The 16,997-nt window shown below is 52.5% G+C and overlaps 1 protein-coding gene and 1 pseudogene across 1 annotated transcript in view; one reads left to right on the forward strand and one right to left on the reverse strand.

The window, feature by feature from the left end:
- The first annotated feature begins 225 nt into the window (after window positions 1–225).
- On the forward strand, window positions 226–480 carry LOC111530967 (annotated as a pseudogene).
- Window positions 481–13,457: 12,977 nt separating this feature from the next.
- The window catches only part of LRFN3 (leucine rich repeat and fibronectin type III domain containing 3), a 13,857-nt gene continuing 10,317 nt past the window's right edge, over window positions 13,458–16,997 (reverse strand). Inside the window, exon 3 of the mRNA XM_023198220.2 lies at window positions 13,458–14,091. Coding sequence (XP_023053988.1) covers window positions 13,620–14,091 — 472 coding nt within the window. The 3' untranslated portion in view covers window positions 13,458–13,619. The remainder of the gene's footprint in view (window positions 14,092–16,997) is intronic.

The raw sequence follows: 16,997 nt of genomic DNA on the forward strand, positions 1-16,997 counted from the left end.
GGCAGGAGAATTGCTTGAACTGGGGAGGTAGAGGTTTCAGTGGGCTGAGATCATGCCATTGCACTCCAACCTGAGTGAAACTCCGTTTAAAAAAAATTTAAAAATTTAGAAAAAAAGGTTATGGTGAGATGAAGAGATGGACGAGGGGAGAGGGAGATAGGGTAAGGAATGGAGAGGGAGAGAAGGAAAAAGACCAGCTAAGGCTCCAGCGGACCGCTGGTAGACATGGCCACTTCCCGCTTACCCCCAGCAACACTAACGTTAAAGCAGTTCATCAGAAGGCAGCAAGTTCTTCTCCTTTACAGAAGGATTTTCCAAACAATTCAGCAAGTTCCAAACGATTCTGATCGCAAATACCTGAAGGACTGGGCAAGGGAAGAATTCAAAATAATTCAAGAGGATACAATTCGGATGATGATTACTCAAGGCAATATGCAGCTCAAGGAGGTAGAAAAAACACTTGCTTTAGCAAAATCTTAACTATAGCATTATTCTGAAGGATTTTCAAAGTCTCCATGTGTTTTGTTGCATTTAGGATTAACAATGGACAACACAAAGCCCAGTCTTACTATTTGTATGTACAATATTTGGTGATAGAGAGCAAAGGAAAACACATCAAAACAGTTGCCTTAACACTGAAAAACATACCCTGCATTTTGAAAATGTTTATGGATGGCTCAGCAGTTTTTAAAAGAAGCAAAAACCACTAACAAATGGCCAGTTTGCACATGAAAAGATGCCGGACACAATCATTAGGGAAGTGTAAATCTTTTTCTTTTTTTGAAATGGAGTCTCGCTCTTTCGCCCAGGCTGGAGTGCAGTGGCTCAATCTCGGCTTACTGCAAGCTCCGCCTCCCGGGTCCACCCCATTCTCCTGCCTCAGCTCCCCAAGTAGCTGGGACTACAGGTACCCGCCACCATGCCCGGTTAATTTTTTGTATTTTTAGTAGAGATGGGGTTTCACTGTGATAGCCAGGATGGTCTCGATCTCCAGACCTTGTGATCCACCTGCCTTGGCCTCCCAGAGTGCTGGGATTACAGGGGTGAGCCACCGCGTCTGGCCGGGAAGCGTAAATCTAAACTACTATGAGGCCAGGTGCAATGGCTCATGCTTGTAATCCCAATACTTTAAGAGGTCAAGGTAGGTGGATCACTTGAGGTCAGGAGTTAGAGGCCAGCCTGGCCAACATGGTGAAATCTCATCTCTACTAAAAATGCAAAAATTAACCGGGTGCGGTGGTGCATGCCTGCAGTCCCAGCTACTCGGGAGGCTGAGGCAGGAGAATCACTTGAATCCAGGAAGTGGAGGTTGCAGTGAGCTGTGATTGTGCCTACTGCACTCTAGCCTGGATGACAGAGTGAGACTCTGTCTCAAACAAACAAACAAACAAAAAACTATGAGCTATCACTTCACATTCACTAGAATGGCTGTAATTAAAAAGAGAAATAATAACAAGTGTTGGTGAAGATGTGCAGAAATTGGAACCCTCATACATTGTTGGTGGGAATGTAAAATGGTGCAGCCACTTCAGGAAACAGACTGTCAGTTCCTCAAAAGATGAAACAGAGCTGCTGCATGATTTAGCAATTCTACCCCAGGCCCATAACCATTATTTGGCACTAAAAAGAAACAAAGGACTGATATACTGATATATGCTAAACATGGATAAACCTTGAAAACATTAAGTGAAAGAAGCCAGTCACAAAAGATCACATGATGATTCCATTCATATGAAGTGTCCAGAATAGGCAGAAAGATTAGTGGTTGCCTAGGCTGGCTGTAGGTGGAATGGATTAACTGTTAATGAGTGCAGGGTTTCTTTTTTTTTTTTTTTTGAGATGGAGTCTCACTCTGTCGCCCAGGCTGGAGTGCAGTGGCGCAGTCTAGGTTCACTGCAAGCTCCGCCTCCTGGGTTCACGCCATTCTCCTGCCTCAGCCTCCCGAGTAGCTGGGACGACAGATGCCCGCCACCATGCCGGGCTAATTTTTTGTATTTTTAGTAGAGATGGGGTTTCACCATGTTAGCCAGGATGGTCTCGATCTCCTGACCTTGTGATCCACCCGCCTTGGCCTCCCAAAGTGCTGGGATTACAGGCATGAACGATCGTGCCCAGCCGGGTGTAGGGTTTCTTTTCAGGGTAATGAAAATATCCTACAGTTAGCCTGTGGTGTTAGGTTGCACAACTCTGAATATACCCAAATCCATTGAATTGTATCTCAATAAAGCTGGAAAAAAAAAAAAAAAAAAAAAAGACCAAAGAGAGACAAGAAAGCAATTTATTCCTAGAAAGCCTTTTTTTTTTTTTGAGACGGAGTCTCGCTCTGTCCCCCAGGCTGGAGTGCAGTGGCCGGATCTCAGCTCACTGCAAGGTCCACCTCCCGGGTTCACGCCATTCTCCTGCCTCAGCCTCCCAAGTAGCTGGGACTACAGGCACCCGCCACCTCGCCCAGCTAGTTTTTTGTATTTTTTAGTAGAGACGGGGTTTCACCGGGTTAGCCAGGATGGTCTCGATCTCCTGACCTCGTGATCCGCCCATCTCGGCCTCCCAGAGTGCTGGGATTACAGGCTTGAGCCACCGTGCCCGGCCTTTTTCTTTTTTTAAGACGGAGTTTCGCTCTTGTTGACCAGGCTGGAATGCAATGGTGAAATCTCAGCTCATCCCAACCTCTGCCTCCCGGATTCAGACGATTCTCTGCCTCAGCCTCTCGAGTAGCTGGAATTACAAGCGTACACCACCATGCCTCGCTAATTTTGTAGTTTTAGTAGAGATTGGGGGCTGGTCTCGAACTCCTGACCTCAGGTGATCCACCCACCTCGGCCTCCCAAAGTTCTGGGATTATGGGTGTGAGCCACTGCGCCTGGCCCCCCCTCCTTTTTTTTTTTTAAATAGAATCTTGCTCTGTTGCCCAGGTTGGAATGCAGTGGCGTGATCTTGGCTCACTGCAATCTCTGCTTCCCGGGTTCAAGCAATTCTCCTGCCTCAGTTTTCCGAGTAGCTGAGACTACAGGTGGGTGCCACTATGCCCATCTAATTTTTGTATTTTGAGTAGAGACAGGGTTTCACATGTTAGCCAGGCTGGTCTCGAACTCCTGACTTCAGGTGATCCACCCTCCTCCTCAGTCTCCCAAAGTGCTGCAATTACAGGTGTGAGCCAGCGCACCCAGCATCGGAGGGAGCCCTTTGGATACTGAGGAAGTGGTTGTATTTGGAGAGAGTGAGGGATCTAAGTTTCTCAGACAGAATAAGGGACTGAAGGCACAAGCTGAAGAAGCTGAGACCTGAAGACCATCTTAAGACACGAGGGGCACAGCTGGGTGTGGTGACACACACCTGCAGTCCCAGCTACTCAGGAGGCTGAGGTGGAAGGATCGCTTGACCCAGGGAGATCAAGGCTGCAGTGAGCTGAGATAGTGCCACTGGACTCTGGCCTGGGTCACATAGTGAGGCCCAGTCTCTAAAAATAAAAAAGGTCAGGTACGGTTTCATGCCTGTAATCCTAGCACTTTGGGAGGCCAAGGCGGGTGGATCATGAGGTCAGGAGATCGAGACCATCCTGGCTAAGACAGTGAAACGCCATCTCTACTAAAATACAAAAAAATTAGCTGGGCTTGGCAGCGGCTGCCTATAGTCCCAGCTACTTGGGAGGATGAGGCAGGACAATTGCTTGAACCTGGCAGAGGTTGCAGTGAGCTGAGATTGTGCCACTGCACTCTAGCCTGGGTGACAGAGCGAGACTCTGTCTCAAAAAATAAAAATAAAAATAAATTTAAAAATTAGAAAACAGGCGGTGGGCCCGGTGGGGAGAGGGGCAGGACTCCTGAGCCTGCTGAGAGAGAAGTTTTCAGCCTCTTTTGAACTTGAGGATCCCAGGAAGGGGGCTGGGAACCTGTGTTCTGAGGACGGAGGGGAGTGGAGATGGGGCTTCTGTGCCTGAGGAAGGGGGGGACTGCAGACATGAACTCCTGAGTTTGGGGAAGGAGGAAGCTAGAGGCCTGGGCTCCTGGATTGTGGAAGCGACCAGAGGCAGAGGCAGGAGATGGCAGCAGATGCCTGGATGTGGAGGTCTGGAGGATTTGAGGACAGAGGTTCCCGTGGGAAAACAACAGGCTGTACATCACTTTCTTCTTCCAGAACCTCCTTTCAGCTTCCCAGAAGCTGAGAACAATGGAGCTACAGCCTTCCAGGAGGATCTCAGAGAGGAGGGCAAGGCTGGATCTCTAGAAATTGAGAAGCAAGGGACCCTGGGTACAGTTTCCAACTGCCTCTCCCCCAGATGCTAGGAGGTGCACTCAGGCTTCCTTCTCCCCCAGAACATTACCTTTGGTGGGGGGAATAAGGGGAGCATTCAAGAAGGAACCCATGTTCTTTCTTTTTTTTTTCTCTTGAGACAGAGTCTCACTCTGTCACCCAGGCTGGAGTGCAATGGGGCGATCTCAGCTCACTACAACCTCCGCCTCCTGGATTCAAGCGATGCTCCTGCCTCAGCCTCCTGAGTATCTGGGATTATAGGCACGTGCCACCACGCCCAGCTAATTTTTGTATTTTTAGTAGAGACAGGGTTTCACGATGTTGGCCAGTCTGGTCTCGAACTCCTGGTCTCAAGTGATCTCTCCAGCATGGCCTCCCAAAGTGCAGGGATTACAGGCGTGAGCCATCATGCCCAGCTGGAAACCACTTTCCTTCAATAGCTTCATATGTCACTTGCTTAAGATCCTCCTTCATCATAAGCAGAGGACGTGGTTAGTGTTTCCTTCCAGTCTGAGGTGGGGAACAAACATATGTGCTAGAAACAGAGCTGGGGAAGAGGGATGGCGTGGGAAGGGCTGGGATGCTAGAGGCTGAGGAGCTCAGACTGTCCCAGGAACCCGGGGGAGCCATGAGGGTGTCTATGCAGAGGAGGGTTTGGCTTTAGGAAGATCCTGGACCAGAGAAGAGACTGAGGCCAGGAGCCCAGTGCAAGGACCCAGATGGGGCTAGTCCAGGATGGGGCCAGGGCAGGGAGTAAGGGGAGGTGGGGGACATTCAGGAGGCTGAATGGGGGTTGCTCTCCCAGACAGGACCTAGGAGGAGGCATGGGTCCGGGAAGAAGCTGAGGTGGGTGTGGGATCCAAAGGGTGTGTGGGGCCCCAGGGGATGTCCAAGAAGAGGGATCTGGGAAGCTGAGGTAAGCCAGGTCTGGGCTTAGGAGAGATACTGGGGTTGAGGATGGAAATATGGAGGTTGTAGCATGGTGAGTTGACTCAGGCCTATAAACTCAACACTTTGGGAGGCTGAGGCGGGTGGATCACGAGGTCAGGAGTTTGAGATCAGCTTGGCCAACATGGTGAAACTCTGTCACTACTAAAAATACAAAAATTAGCCAGGCACGATGGCACACATCTGTAGTCGCACCTACTCGGGATGCCGAGGCAGGAGAATCGCTTGAACCAGAGAGGCGGAGGTTGTGGTGAGCAGAGATCTCACCATTGCAATCCAGCCTGGATAACAGAGCGAGACTCCGTCTCAAAAAATAAAAAAAGAAAAGAAATATGAAGGTTGTCAACAGAGAAGAAAAACAGGTATTAGGGGTCGATGTCCCCGAATGTGAGTAGAGAAGCAGGAAGGGGCTCGTTCCCAGCTCCCTGGGGCCAAAGCATTTAGGGGGAAGCTGAAGAGGAAGTTCCCAAGGAACTGCTGTTTTACCCAGAGGGCTAGGGAGGGTGAAGTGAGCCCCAGGGGGTCCACGGAGTCCACGGAGTTGAAGCCAGAACATACCCAGAAGAAAGTCTTTTGAAATCTCACATTTTATACTCAAAATTCTTGCCAATTTTGTATTCACCTCCATCAGTCTATCCATGCGAGTTTTCATATAAAAAGATTTTCAAGTACTTACCAGTGAGTGACATTCTGTAACCTGCCCTTCTGCATCCCCCGCCACCCACGGTACAAATTTGCAAGTGAAAATGAGGCTTTGGGTTCATCCTGTGGTTTTGGGGTCTCCCAGCCCATCTCCTGCATTGGGATGTCTGTTACCCAAGCATTTAAGGTTCTGATAAACCTGGCCACGCTGGCCTCTCCTTCTCAGTATCACCGACACTCCCAGCCCCTTCCACAGGAAGCCGAGTCCCCCATCTTCTCCCTGGCCACGTGCCCCCATCCACCCTCTCCATGGCAGTTAGACGGATCTTTCTTTCTTTTTTTTTCTGAGACGGAGTTTCGCTCTTGTTGCCTAAGCTGGAGTGCGATGGTGCAATCTCGGCTCACCGCAACCTCCGCCTCCCAGAAGCGATTCTCCTGCCTCAGCCTCCCAAGTAGCTGGGATTACAGGAATGTGCCACCACGCCCAGCTAATTTTGTATTTTCAGTACAGACAGGGTTTCTCCACGTTGGTCAGGCTGGTCTCCAACTCCCGACCTCAGGTGGTCCGCCCGTCTTGGCCTCCCAAAGTGCTGGGATTACAGGTGTGAGCCACTGCACCCAGTTGCCAGATGGATTTTTCTAAAGTGCAAGCCTGACCCTGTCCCTCCACCTTATTACCCTCCACCCTCCACCCTCCACCCTCCATGGCCCCACAGTGCCCTTCTCCCATGGTGCTCCAGCCACACTGAATTCTGGTTCATTCTTTGAGCTTGCAATCCTTTCCCTTCCTCTTCCTCTGTTGGCTTTTTGTTTTGTTTTGTTTTTTGTTTTTTGTTTTTTTTTGAGACGAAGTCTCGCTCTGTCGCCCAGGCTGGAGTGCAATGGCCGGATCTCAGCTCACTGCAAGCTCCGCCTCCCGGGTTTACGCCACTCTCCTGCCTCAGCCTCCCGAGTAGCTGGGACTACAGGCGCCCACCACCTCGCCCGGCTAGCTTTTTGTATTCTTTAGTAGAGACAGGGGTTTCACCGTGTTAGCCAGGATGGTCTCGATCTCCTGACCTCGTGATCCGCCTGTCTCGGCCTCCCAAAGTGCTGGGATTACAGGCTTGAGCCACCGCGCCCGGCCTTTTTTTTCTTTTTTTTTTTAAGACGGAGTCTCGCTCTGTCACCCAGGCGACAGTGTGGTGGCGGGATCTGGGCTCACTGCAACCTCCGCCTTCCGGGTTCAAGCGATTCTCCTGCCTCAGCCTCCCAAGTAGCTGGGATTACTGCCACCGTGTCTGGGTAATTTTTTAGAGTTTTAGTAGAGACGGGTTTTTGCCATGTTTGCCAGGCTGGTTTTGAACTCTTGACCTCAGATGATTCGCCAGCTTCATCCTCCCAAAGTGTTGGGATTACAGGCGTGAGCCACTGCACCTGGCCCGCTCTTGGCTTTTGTAATAATTTCAAGATAGTGACAGCAGAGCATTAAAACAAGCATAGGGTCCTTCTAAGTTTGGGGCACGGTGCAACCCCACAGTCACACTGCCGTAAAGTTAGCCCTGCCTCAGGAAATCTTGGACTGTCTCCCCACCTCCCATCCCAGGCCCAGTCAGAAACCTCAGAAGGCTTCTTGGCCTTTTGGCTAAGATCAAGCCTCCCAGGTAGCTGGGATTATAGGTGCCCGCCATCACACCCGGCTAATTTTTGTATTTTTAGTAGAGATGGGGTTTCACCATGTTGGCCAGACTGGTCGCGAACTCCTGACCTCAAGTGACCCACCTGCCTCGGCTTTCCAAAGTGTTGGGATTACAGGCATGAGCCACTGCTCCCAGCCTTGAACTAGAACTCTGAGGGCAAGGGCTAGGGCTGTGTTGGTCACCACAATGTTCCCAGTGTCACTCCGCACAGGTGAGGACAACAGGAAGCACTGATACCTCTCCTTGCTTTTGCGAGGTATGAGAGGGCACAACCATCAGGGAGGACCCAAAGGCAGGAGGCAGGCCCAGGTTCCACCCTGAACAGAAACATGCTTTTTGGGAGCACCTTTTATCTGATTCTCTCACATATGTGCCCATGCAAAGAGCTGCAAAAGCGTGGCATTAGCCTCAGCCTTGCAGGAGATCACAGGTGTCCCGAGATACTCAGGGCCTTTGTCAGATTTAGCTACCCCAAGACACACGGGTTGGATCTGGCAGTACACAGACAGGGGAGAACCCTGTTATTGGGACTACAGTCACTTCAAGAAAATGCTCCAGCAGCCGGAGCTTTGGTCTAAAAACTGCAGGGTCAAAGGCAGATGAGGAATTGACAGTAGAAGTAGTCATACTCCCTGAGCTCAGGAAATTGATGGACTTAGCTGGGCAGTTGGACAAGCTAATTATTATTATTTGTAGAGATGGGGTATGGCTATGTTGCCTGGGAGGCCACAGCATTTTGGGGGAAGTTAAAGTCCCTAAGGAATTGCTGTTTTATCCAGAGGGCTGGGGAGAGTAAAGTGCGCCTCAGGGTGTCCACGGAATTGAGAGGCTGGTCTTGAACTCGTGGGCTCAAGCAATCTTCCCTGAGGGTGGCCTCTCAAAGCACTGGGATTACAGTCATGAGCCACTGTGCCTGGCTGACAGGTAACTTTTTTTTTTTTGAGACAGGAGTCTCGCTCTATCGCCCAGGCTGGAGTGCAGTGGTGTGATCTCGGCTCACTGCAAACTGCCTCCCGGGTTCACGCCATTCTCCTGCCTCAGCCTCCCCAGTAGCTCAGTAGCTGGGACTACAAGTGCCTGCCACCATGCCCGGCTAATTTTTTTTGTATTTTTAGTAGAGATGAGGTTTCACTGTGTTAACCAGGATGGTCTCAATCTCCTGACCTCATGATCTGCCCGCCTCGGCCTCCCAAAGTGCTGGGATTACAGGCGTGAGCCACCAGGCCCGGTGACAAGCAACATTTTAACTTTAAATCCTAGATACACGTGATTGTGTGTGTGTGTTTCTGCAGGGGGGTGGGGGTGGCCCAGGCATGCTGTGGGGGAACATGGGGGACCCATGCTAGAGGGACCAGCCTGCCCTCCTCCCATCCTTCCTGCTTCCAAATTTGTAATAAGCTACTACCAAGTGTGTGTCCCCCTTCCAGCCCTGCATTTCCTGTGTCCACACTCCCCCTGACCACCCACAGCCACTGCCTCTCAGCCTCCATCCACTGTCTGTCTGCTACTTGAGCCTGGAAAAGGTCCGTCATTCCCATGTTACGCAGAAGTCAGCTCCCCCATCTAAGGGGTGGGGCCATGGGTATCAGAGCCCAGCGTCTCACAACTCTTCTTGTCTCTCTGCAATCTTTCTGGAGAACTGGGTAGCGTACAGTAGGGCTCACTTTCTGCTGCGTGGGGGGCGGGGGCCTCTGGTAAGGTCGTCTCAAATCTCTCTTCAACCATTTCAGGCGCCAACTTGGTCCCGATCACCCTTCTGCTTGGACTATTGCAGTATCCTCCTACCCCCAGAACTTCCTTGAGATCAGAGACTGCTACTCTCATTAGACCTCAAAACCCTTCAATGGGCCAGGCGGGGTGGCTCATGCCACCTGTAATCCCAACACTTTGAGAGGGCAAGGCAGGTAGATCACGAGGTCAGGAGTTTGAGACCAGCCTGGCCAACATGGTGAAGCAGTCTCTACTAAAAATACAAAAATTAGCTGGGCGTGGTGGCGAGGCACCTGTAATCCCCGCTACTTGGGAGGCTGAGGCAGAATCACTTGAACCCAAGTAGCGGAGGTTGCAGTGAGCCAAGATTGTGCCACTGCACTCCAGCCTAGACGACAATGAGACTCCGTGTAAAAAAACAACAAACCCCAAAAAACCCTTCAACAGCTTCTCATGCCACTTAAGAGGACAATCCAGACTCCTCCCAGCAGCCTGTGGGGTCCTGCATCATCAGCTCCCTTCCTGCTCTCCAGCCTCAACCCAAGGTCACTCTCTTCCCTTCCCTCCTCTACTTCCCTCAGCACAGGCTGTTCCATTTGCATGATACCCTTCCCACCCCTTTCGTGGTTAACTCCAACCCCTACATCCTTCAGGTCTCAGCCAGGCCTCCCCTCCTCCAGGAAGCCTCCTCAATCTCTCTTGCTGGGTCAGGGCCCCTGGTTACAGGGTCGCGCACTTCTGTATGTGTCTCCTGCATGGCGCCCCTTGGTCACCGCAGATGCTTACACTTGCTGGTGTGATTATTTAACATCTATGGTCAGATCTGTAATCCCAGCACTGTGGGAGGCCAAGGCAGGAGAACCACTTGAGGTCAGGAGTTCAAGACCAGTCTGCAAACATAGTGGGACCCCCATCTCTACAAAAATACAAAAATTAGCTGGGTGTGGTGGCACATGCCTATAATCCCAGCTACTGGGGAGGCTGAGGTGGGAGGATCACTTGAGCCTGGGAGGTGGAGGCTGCAGTGAGCCATGATCGTGCCACTGCACTACAGCCTGGGCGACATTGAGACTCTGTCTTAAAAAAAAAAAAAACTCAGAAACCATTTGTGTCACCACCAAATGGTGAGCCCTGCGAAGGCAGCATCTGTGCTGTATTTGTTCAGCAATGAATCCCAGCACACTGCACACAGCAAGGATTGCTCACATTTAAAAATGAGGGTTTAGGGCCGGGCGCAGTGGCTCACACCTGTAATCCCAGCACTTTGGGAGGTTGAGGCGGGTGGATCACGAGGTTAAGAGATCAAGACCATCCTGGCCAACACAGAGAAATAAAGAAATTAGTCGGGCATGGTGACAGGCGCCTGTAATCCCAGCTACTCAAGAGGCTGAGGCAGAAGAATCGCTTGAACCCAGGAGACGGGGGTTGTAGTGAGCCCAGATCGTGCCATTGCACTCCACTCCGGCTGTGACAAGAGCAAGACTTCGTCTCAAAAAAAAAAGAGGATTTATGAACAGTGCCCTCTGGCTCCCCCTCATGGGAGCAACTGGTAATTGTAGCCAGCCCTAGGGGCACCACCGCCACCCCCCCGCCGCCCCCGACTATCTTCCCTAGGCTCCTTTCTTTCTTTTCATTTTATTTGATTTATTTATTTATTTATTTTGAGATGGAGTCTCGCTCTGTCGCCCAGGCTGGAGTGCAGTGGCCGGATCTCAGCTCACTGCAAGCTTCACCTCCCAGATTTACGCCATTCTCCTGCCTCAGCCTCCCGAGTACCTGGGACTACAGGCGCCAGCCACCTCGCCCGGCTAGTTTTTTGTATTTTTTAGTAGAGACGGGGTTTCACCGTGTTAGTCAGGAGGGTCTCGATCTCCTGACCTCGTGATCCGCCCGTCTTGGCCTCCCAAAGTGCTGGGATTACAGGCTTGAGCCACCGCGCCCGGCCTCCTTTTCTATTTTTTTGGAGACAGGGTGTCGCTCTATGGCCTAGGCTAGAGTGCAGTGGGGCAATCCTAGCTCACTGCAGCCTCAAACTCCTGGGCTCAAGTGATCCTCCCGCCTTAGCCTCCCCAGTAGCTGGGACCATAGGTTCGAGCCACCATTCCCCGCTCCTAGGCCCCTTTCCCCAAGACTCATGCCCTCACTCTTCTTGATGACCTCACCTGACTTCAGCTGCCCAAGGCTAACCAACAAGAAGAAGGACCTCATGATGCTGCTGGGGCCTTGGGGAGTGAGACCAGGTACCCCAGGACTCAGGCTGGCCCCATGACTCATGGCATAGTATGTTCAAGGCCTAGATCCCCCAGAAAAGCTGTGGCAGAATCTAGGATGTGTGATCCCATGAGATCACGGTCATGTGCCCCAGGTCATGAGTAGGGCCAGTTCAACTTGGGCTCTCTTTACCATGCCCTCACGCCAGTGTCCCTCCAGGTAACAGACCCCAGGTTCCCTCCACACTCCTGCCTCTGGGGACATCACTAGTGAAGCCCTGAGTTCAGGGGGTGCTATTCCTCTTACTGCCAACCCCATTCCAGGATCTCCAAGGAGGCTCAACATCTCCTAGGCCAGGGTTTGGTTCTACAAATCTCCAGGCTTGTTGTGCCATGGGGCCTAGGGCAGCCGAAGACAGAGTAAGGACCCGCCCTGCAGAGACATGGGGCTGAAAGGTCCAGATCAACCCAGACTCCAGGCCCACAGGTTGACAGGGGCTGCACCTTCTAGCTACACTTTCTTACCCCCTCCTCTCAAATCAGCTCAATCTGCCATCTGCCCCAACTGACCCCCTAACACTGCTCTCCGGGGCGTCACCACAGCCTTTATTTATATCATTGCACACAAGAGTCTCTTGGGTCTGAATTGCTTGGTCTTCTTCTCCCTGCCCCTCTGCCTGCTGTTCCTGTTTAGTCTTTGTTAGGTTTTTCTTTGCATCACCCTTAAATATGGAAAGTCCCTAGCCAGGGGCAGTGGCTCACACCTGTAATCCCAGCAATCCAGGAGGCTGAGGAGGGAGGATCACTTGAGGCCAGTTTGGGATCAGCCTGGGCAATATAGCGAGACCCCATCTCTTTAAAAAAAAAAAGTCCCATAGTGGGGACTTGGAACCACCCCCTACAAGAGGCCGTCTTAACCCTAGCAGCATCAGTTCCCGTCTCTGCTGACAAAGCCCTCATTTCTGTTCCCAGCTTCAGCCTCAGACCAGGGTTCCTGCAGCCTCCTGAATGCCACACCCTGGACATCCTCAGGGACCCTACATCTACCAAGTTCCCCACCGGGCATATCATCTTTCCCAAACCTGCTCCTCCTCCCTGGTCCTGTATCAGGGCAGTCTCCACCATCTCCCTGCCCCACCCCACGGCCCCGCAGCTCCATAACCCACTGCCTCAGCTTCCCACAGCTTCCCGAGTGTCTCTATCAACCCACTCCCTTTTCTTGTCCCCCAGCTCAGCTGATCCAACGTTGTCCTCACCCACCCAGGTCCCTGCTCCAGCCTCCCCTGGAGCTCCCAGCTTCAGTCTTCCCCTTGGGTCCACCCTCCTCAGAGCACTAGAAGGATCTTCCTAAAGCCCCAATCTGACCCCATCCCTCCCTTGCATACAACCCTCCATGGCTCCCCAGTACCATCAGGCCACAGTCTGAGCTCCTCAGCCTGGAGGTCCTAGACCCTGCTCAACCCTCCTGCCTCACCTCTACCATAGCACCCCCAGTGCTCAGGGCACACCACCACCTTGCTTGTGCTGTGCCCTCTGCCTGAAAGACCTTTCCTTCTGCTCTTTGCCCAGTTATCTCCTTCAAATGTCATTCTCAGATCACATGTGTCCTCCTCCAGGAAGCCCTCCCTGACCACACCTGGGGCTGAGCAGGGTACCTCTTCTGGACTGTCACAATCCCCCAGGCTTCCTTCATCCCCACATCCCTGGTCACTCTGGGCTATCACTGTCTGGGGATGTGTCTGTCTCCCATTTGACTTTAGGCCCCTGCGGGCAGGGCTCAGGGCTGTCTGGATCACCACAGCATCCCCCAACCCAGGGCATGCCCAGAGCAAACACACAGGGAACATCTATTGTCTGAATGGATCGCCATCCTCAGCCTCCTCCAGCGTCCTCAGACTGAACTGGGCAGGGTGGGGTGGGGGATGTCTCCCCAAAGGAGGCATTCCCCAGCTCCAGACCCCTGCTCTGTCCCCCAACCCCCACAGACAGAGACGAGGGCAAGGGTCTAGGCCCAAGCTTAGAAAAATAGGACTTTCTTGTTGTGCCCTGTGTCCCCGACACCCTCCCCATCAGAGTTTTAAAAACCATGAGCAATTTGGTGAGTCTGAGGCCAGGTCCCACAGGGTGTCCGGGTCCTGCTGTCCGTGGGGCCAGAGAAGCCTTGGGGGGGGGCGCCTGGCTAGGGTCCCACAGGTTCGTGGCCGGGCCCCCAGGGCTCGCAGTCCAGCTGGACCACGGTGTGGGCCCTGAGCGCTGCCGGCTCAGGGGCGGGCGGGGCGGGCGTGGGCGTGGGGCCCAGGGCGCCATTGGTCTGGGAGCAAACACTGCTGACAGGCGCAGGAGTCTTGGCCTTGCCGGGGGGCTGGCCGCCGTGCACCTTGTAGCGCATCAGCAGCACGAAGATGAAGACCAGTACCGAGGCCACGATGACGCCGCCCAGCGCGATGATCATCGTGCCACCCAGGAAGGGAGCGTGCGGCGCCCCGCATGGCCGCAGCGCGGGTTCGGTGGAGAAGTGGGCGCAGCCCACAGGCCGTGTGGCTGTGAGCCCTGTGGCGCTGTCCTCGTACACGGCGAGCACGCACAGGTCGTAGGCCCGGCCCGACGCCAGGTCCGTCAGCAGGAACGAGCGGCTGTCCGCCGGGATCATCCTGCAGGGCAGGCAAGTAGGGGTCAGGTCTCAGGCTGCCCAGCCCCCATCCTGTGCTTCCCCCACCAAACTCCCTGCGGGGCTAGGCTTCCCACCAGTCTACTGCCTCATTTCATTCTACCCAGTGAGCTCCCTCTCACCACCACCCCAATTCCCTTTGGTCTGACATCCCATTCAGCCACCTGACTGATATCCCTCCAGTGTTGGCCAATTTCACTCTAGCCCATCCTCTCACATATCCTCATAGCCTGCTGCCCAATTTCACTCTAGTCCCACCGCCCGATTTCTTTAACAGCTCACCACATGAGTTCTTCCAATCCATCCTGTTTCTTTTCTTTTTTTCTGTTTTCTTAGAAACAGGGTCTTGCTCTGTTGCCCAAGCTGGAGTGCAGTGGCATGATCACGGCTCACTGCAGCCTCTAACTCCTGGACTCAAGCCATCCTCCCGCCTCAGCGTCCTGAGTAGCTGGAACTACAGGCATGCACTACCATGCCCAGCTAATTAAAAAAAATTTTTTTTGTAGAGATGGGCTCTTGCTATGTTGCCCAGGCTGGTCTCAAACTCCTGGCCTCAAATTCCTGGCTTCAAGGCAGTCCAGCCTCCTGCCTTGGCCTCCTTAAGTACTGGGATTACAGGCGTGAGCCACCACACCTTGCCAGTTTCATTTTATACCCAACTGCCCAATTTTCCTTTTGCACTGCCTCCAGTCTGCAGCCCAGCTCTGCTCTAGCCTCCCTGCCCAATTTTGCCCCAATCCTCTGCCTGATTTCACTCTGGCCCCACTGCCAGTCATCTCTCCAGTTCACCACCTAATTCTGCTTTAACCCTGTCCAATTTCCCTCTAATTTAATCCTTTTGTCTTCTAGCCACCCCCCATCCAATTTCCCTCACATTGTACCTCCCAGTCTCCTCCAGACCCTTGCCAATTTCCCTCTGGTTCCCTTACTTCCTGTAGCCTATGCCAAATTTCCCTTTTCCAGCTGCCTGATTTTCCTCTAGTGCACAGCTAGGATTCTCTCCAATCGAACCACCTGATCTCCCTGTACCCCTACTGACCGATTTCCTTGTAACCTGCCAATAAATGTCCCCCTAGCCCTATTGCCTTATTATTATGACTGTATCAATAGCCTATTTTCCAATGAGTGCTGTCGTCTGATTCCCTTTTCATTAAACTAATGTGCCTAAATCACTGCTGCTTTCTTTTTCTCCCTGTTGCCTTATTTCTTCCCAGCTCTGTCACCTGCTTCTCTTTTATCTCTGTTGGCAGGTTTCTATTTATCTTTTTCTTTGTTGTTTCCATTTAATCCTTACCACCCAATTTCACTCTAGTTTCTTTTGTAGCTGGGCACCCTGTTGGAGAGTTGACTTGTCTTGTCACCTGTTTTATTCCTAGGCTATTCTAATGAGAGAGGTACAGGGAACTCCGTGGTTGCCTGGGGCAGGGTGACTGTCTAGGAAAGCATTCATTCCATTCCCCACCTGGCAAGGTGGCCAGGACTTGTGTGACTTTTTTTTTTTTGAGATGGAGTCTCACTCTGTCACCCAGCCTGGAGTGCAGTGGCGCAGCCTCGGCTCACTGCAACCTCCGCCTCCCAGGTTCAAGCGATTCTCCTGCCTCAGCCTCCTGAGTAGCTGGGACTACAGGCGCATGCCACCACGCTCAGCTAATTTAGTAGAGATGGGGTTTCACTATTTTAGCCAGGATGGTCTCAAACTCCTGACCCAGTGATCCACCTGCCTCAGCCTCCCAAAGTGCTGGGATTACAGGCGTGAGCCACTGCGCCCGGCCGACTTGTGTGATTTTCAGGGGCAGGGCTTTCATGGAATCTTCCGAGTCATGTCTGAGAAACGGAGTAGAATGAGCTCAGTGGGTTGCCAGAATTGAAATGGAAATCATGTGGCCTTTTCTTGAGGTGTTGGCCCCAAGGGAGGGAAAGGACATCCAGGTACTGGGTCCCCAAGGCACAGACCTCAGCCCTGGGGAGGTCCAGTCTTTACAGCCAGGCCTTGGGACTGCACCCTTGGCCCAGCCTGGTCGTGAGGACAGGGACTCACCCACAGCCGCAGTCCATCCATGCAAGGTTGAACTTTGGTAAGAGGTGTCAATAGCACCTGGGTCCACAGCCACCACTGCTGACCACGTGTGGTCACCGCAGATGTGCCGAGTGCTCTCCAGCTTGGAGGGACAAGTTGGACTGAGCCACCTCTTGGAGTACGTAAACCCCAGGTTCTGTGTTTGCAACAACAGAAGAGAGAAGAAAATCCCCCCCAAGTGTGGCAAATTGGGTATTTCTGTTTACCTGGCAAAAGGAACTTGAACTAGGTTTGATTTGATTTAGAAAATAAAAAACCTATGCCAGGTGCGGTGGTTCATGCCTGTAACTCCAGCATTTCGGGAGGCTGAGGCAGGTGGATCACCTGAGGTCAGGACTTCGAGACCAGCCTGGCCAACATGGTGAAACCTCATCTTTACTAAAAATAAAATGCAAACATTAGCTGGGTGTGGTGGTGCATGCCTCGGGAGGCTGAGGCACAAGAATTGCTTGAACCTGGGAAGTGGAGGTTGTAGTGAGAGATTGCACCACTGCACTCCAGCCTGGGTGACAAAGTGAGACCCTGTCTCAAAAAAAAAAATCTGGGCCGGGCGTGGTGGCTCACACCTGTAATCCCAGCACTTTGGGAGGCCGAGGTGGGTGGATCACAAGGTCAGGAGATCGAGACCATCCTGGCTAACATGGTGAAACCCCGTCTCTACTAAAAATACAAAAAAATTAGCCGGGCATGGTGGCGGGCATCTGTAGTCCCAGCTACTCGGGAGGCTGAGCCAGGAGAATGGCGTGAACCCAGGAGGCGGAGCTTGCAGTGAGCCGAGATCACGCCACTGCACTCCAGCCTGGGCGACAGAG

The sequence above is a fragment of the Piliocolobus tephrosceles genome, chromosome 21, assembly GCF_002776525.5.
Source record: "Piliocolobus tephrosceles isolate RC106 chromosome 21, ASM277652v3, whole genome shotgun sequence".
Classification (NCBI taxonomy): Eukaryota; Metazoa; Chordata; class Mammalia; order Primates; family Cercopithecidae; genus Piliocolobus; species Piliocolobus tephrosceles.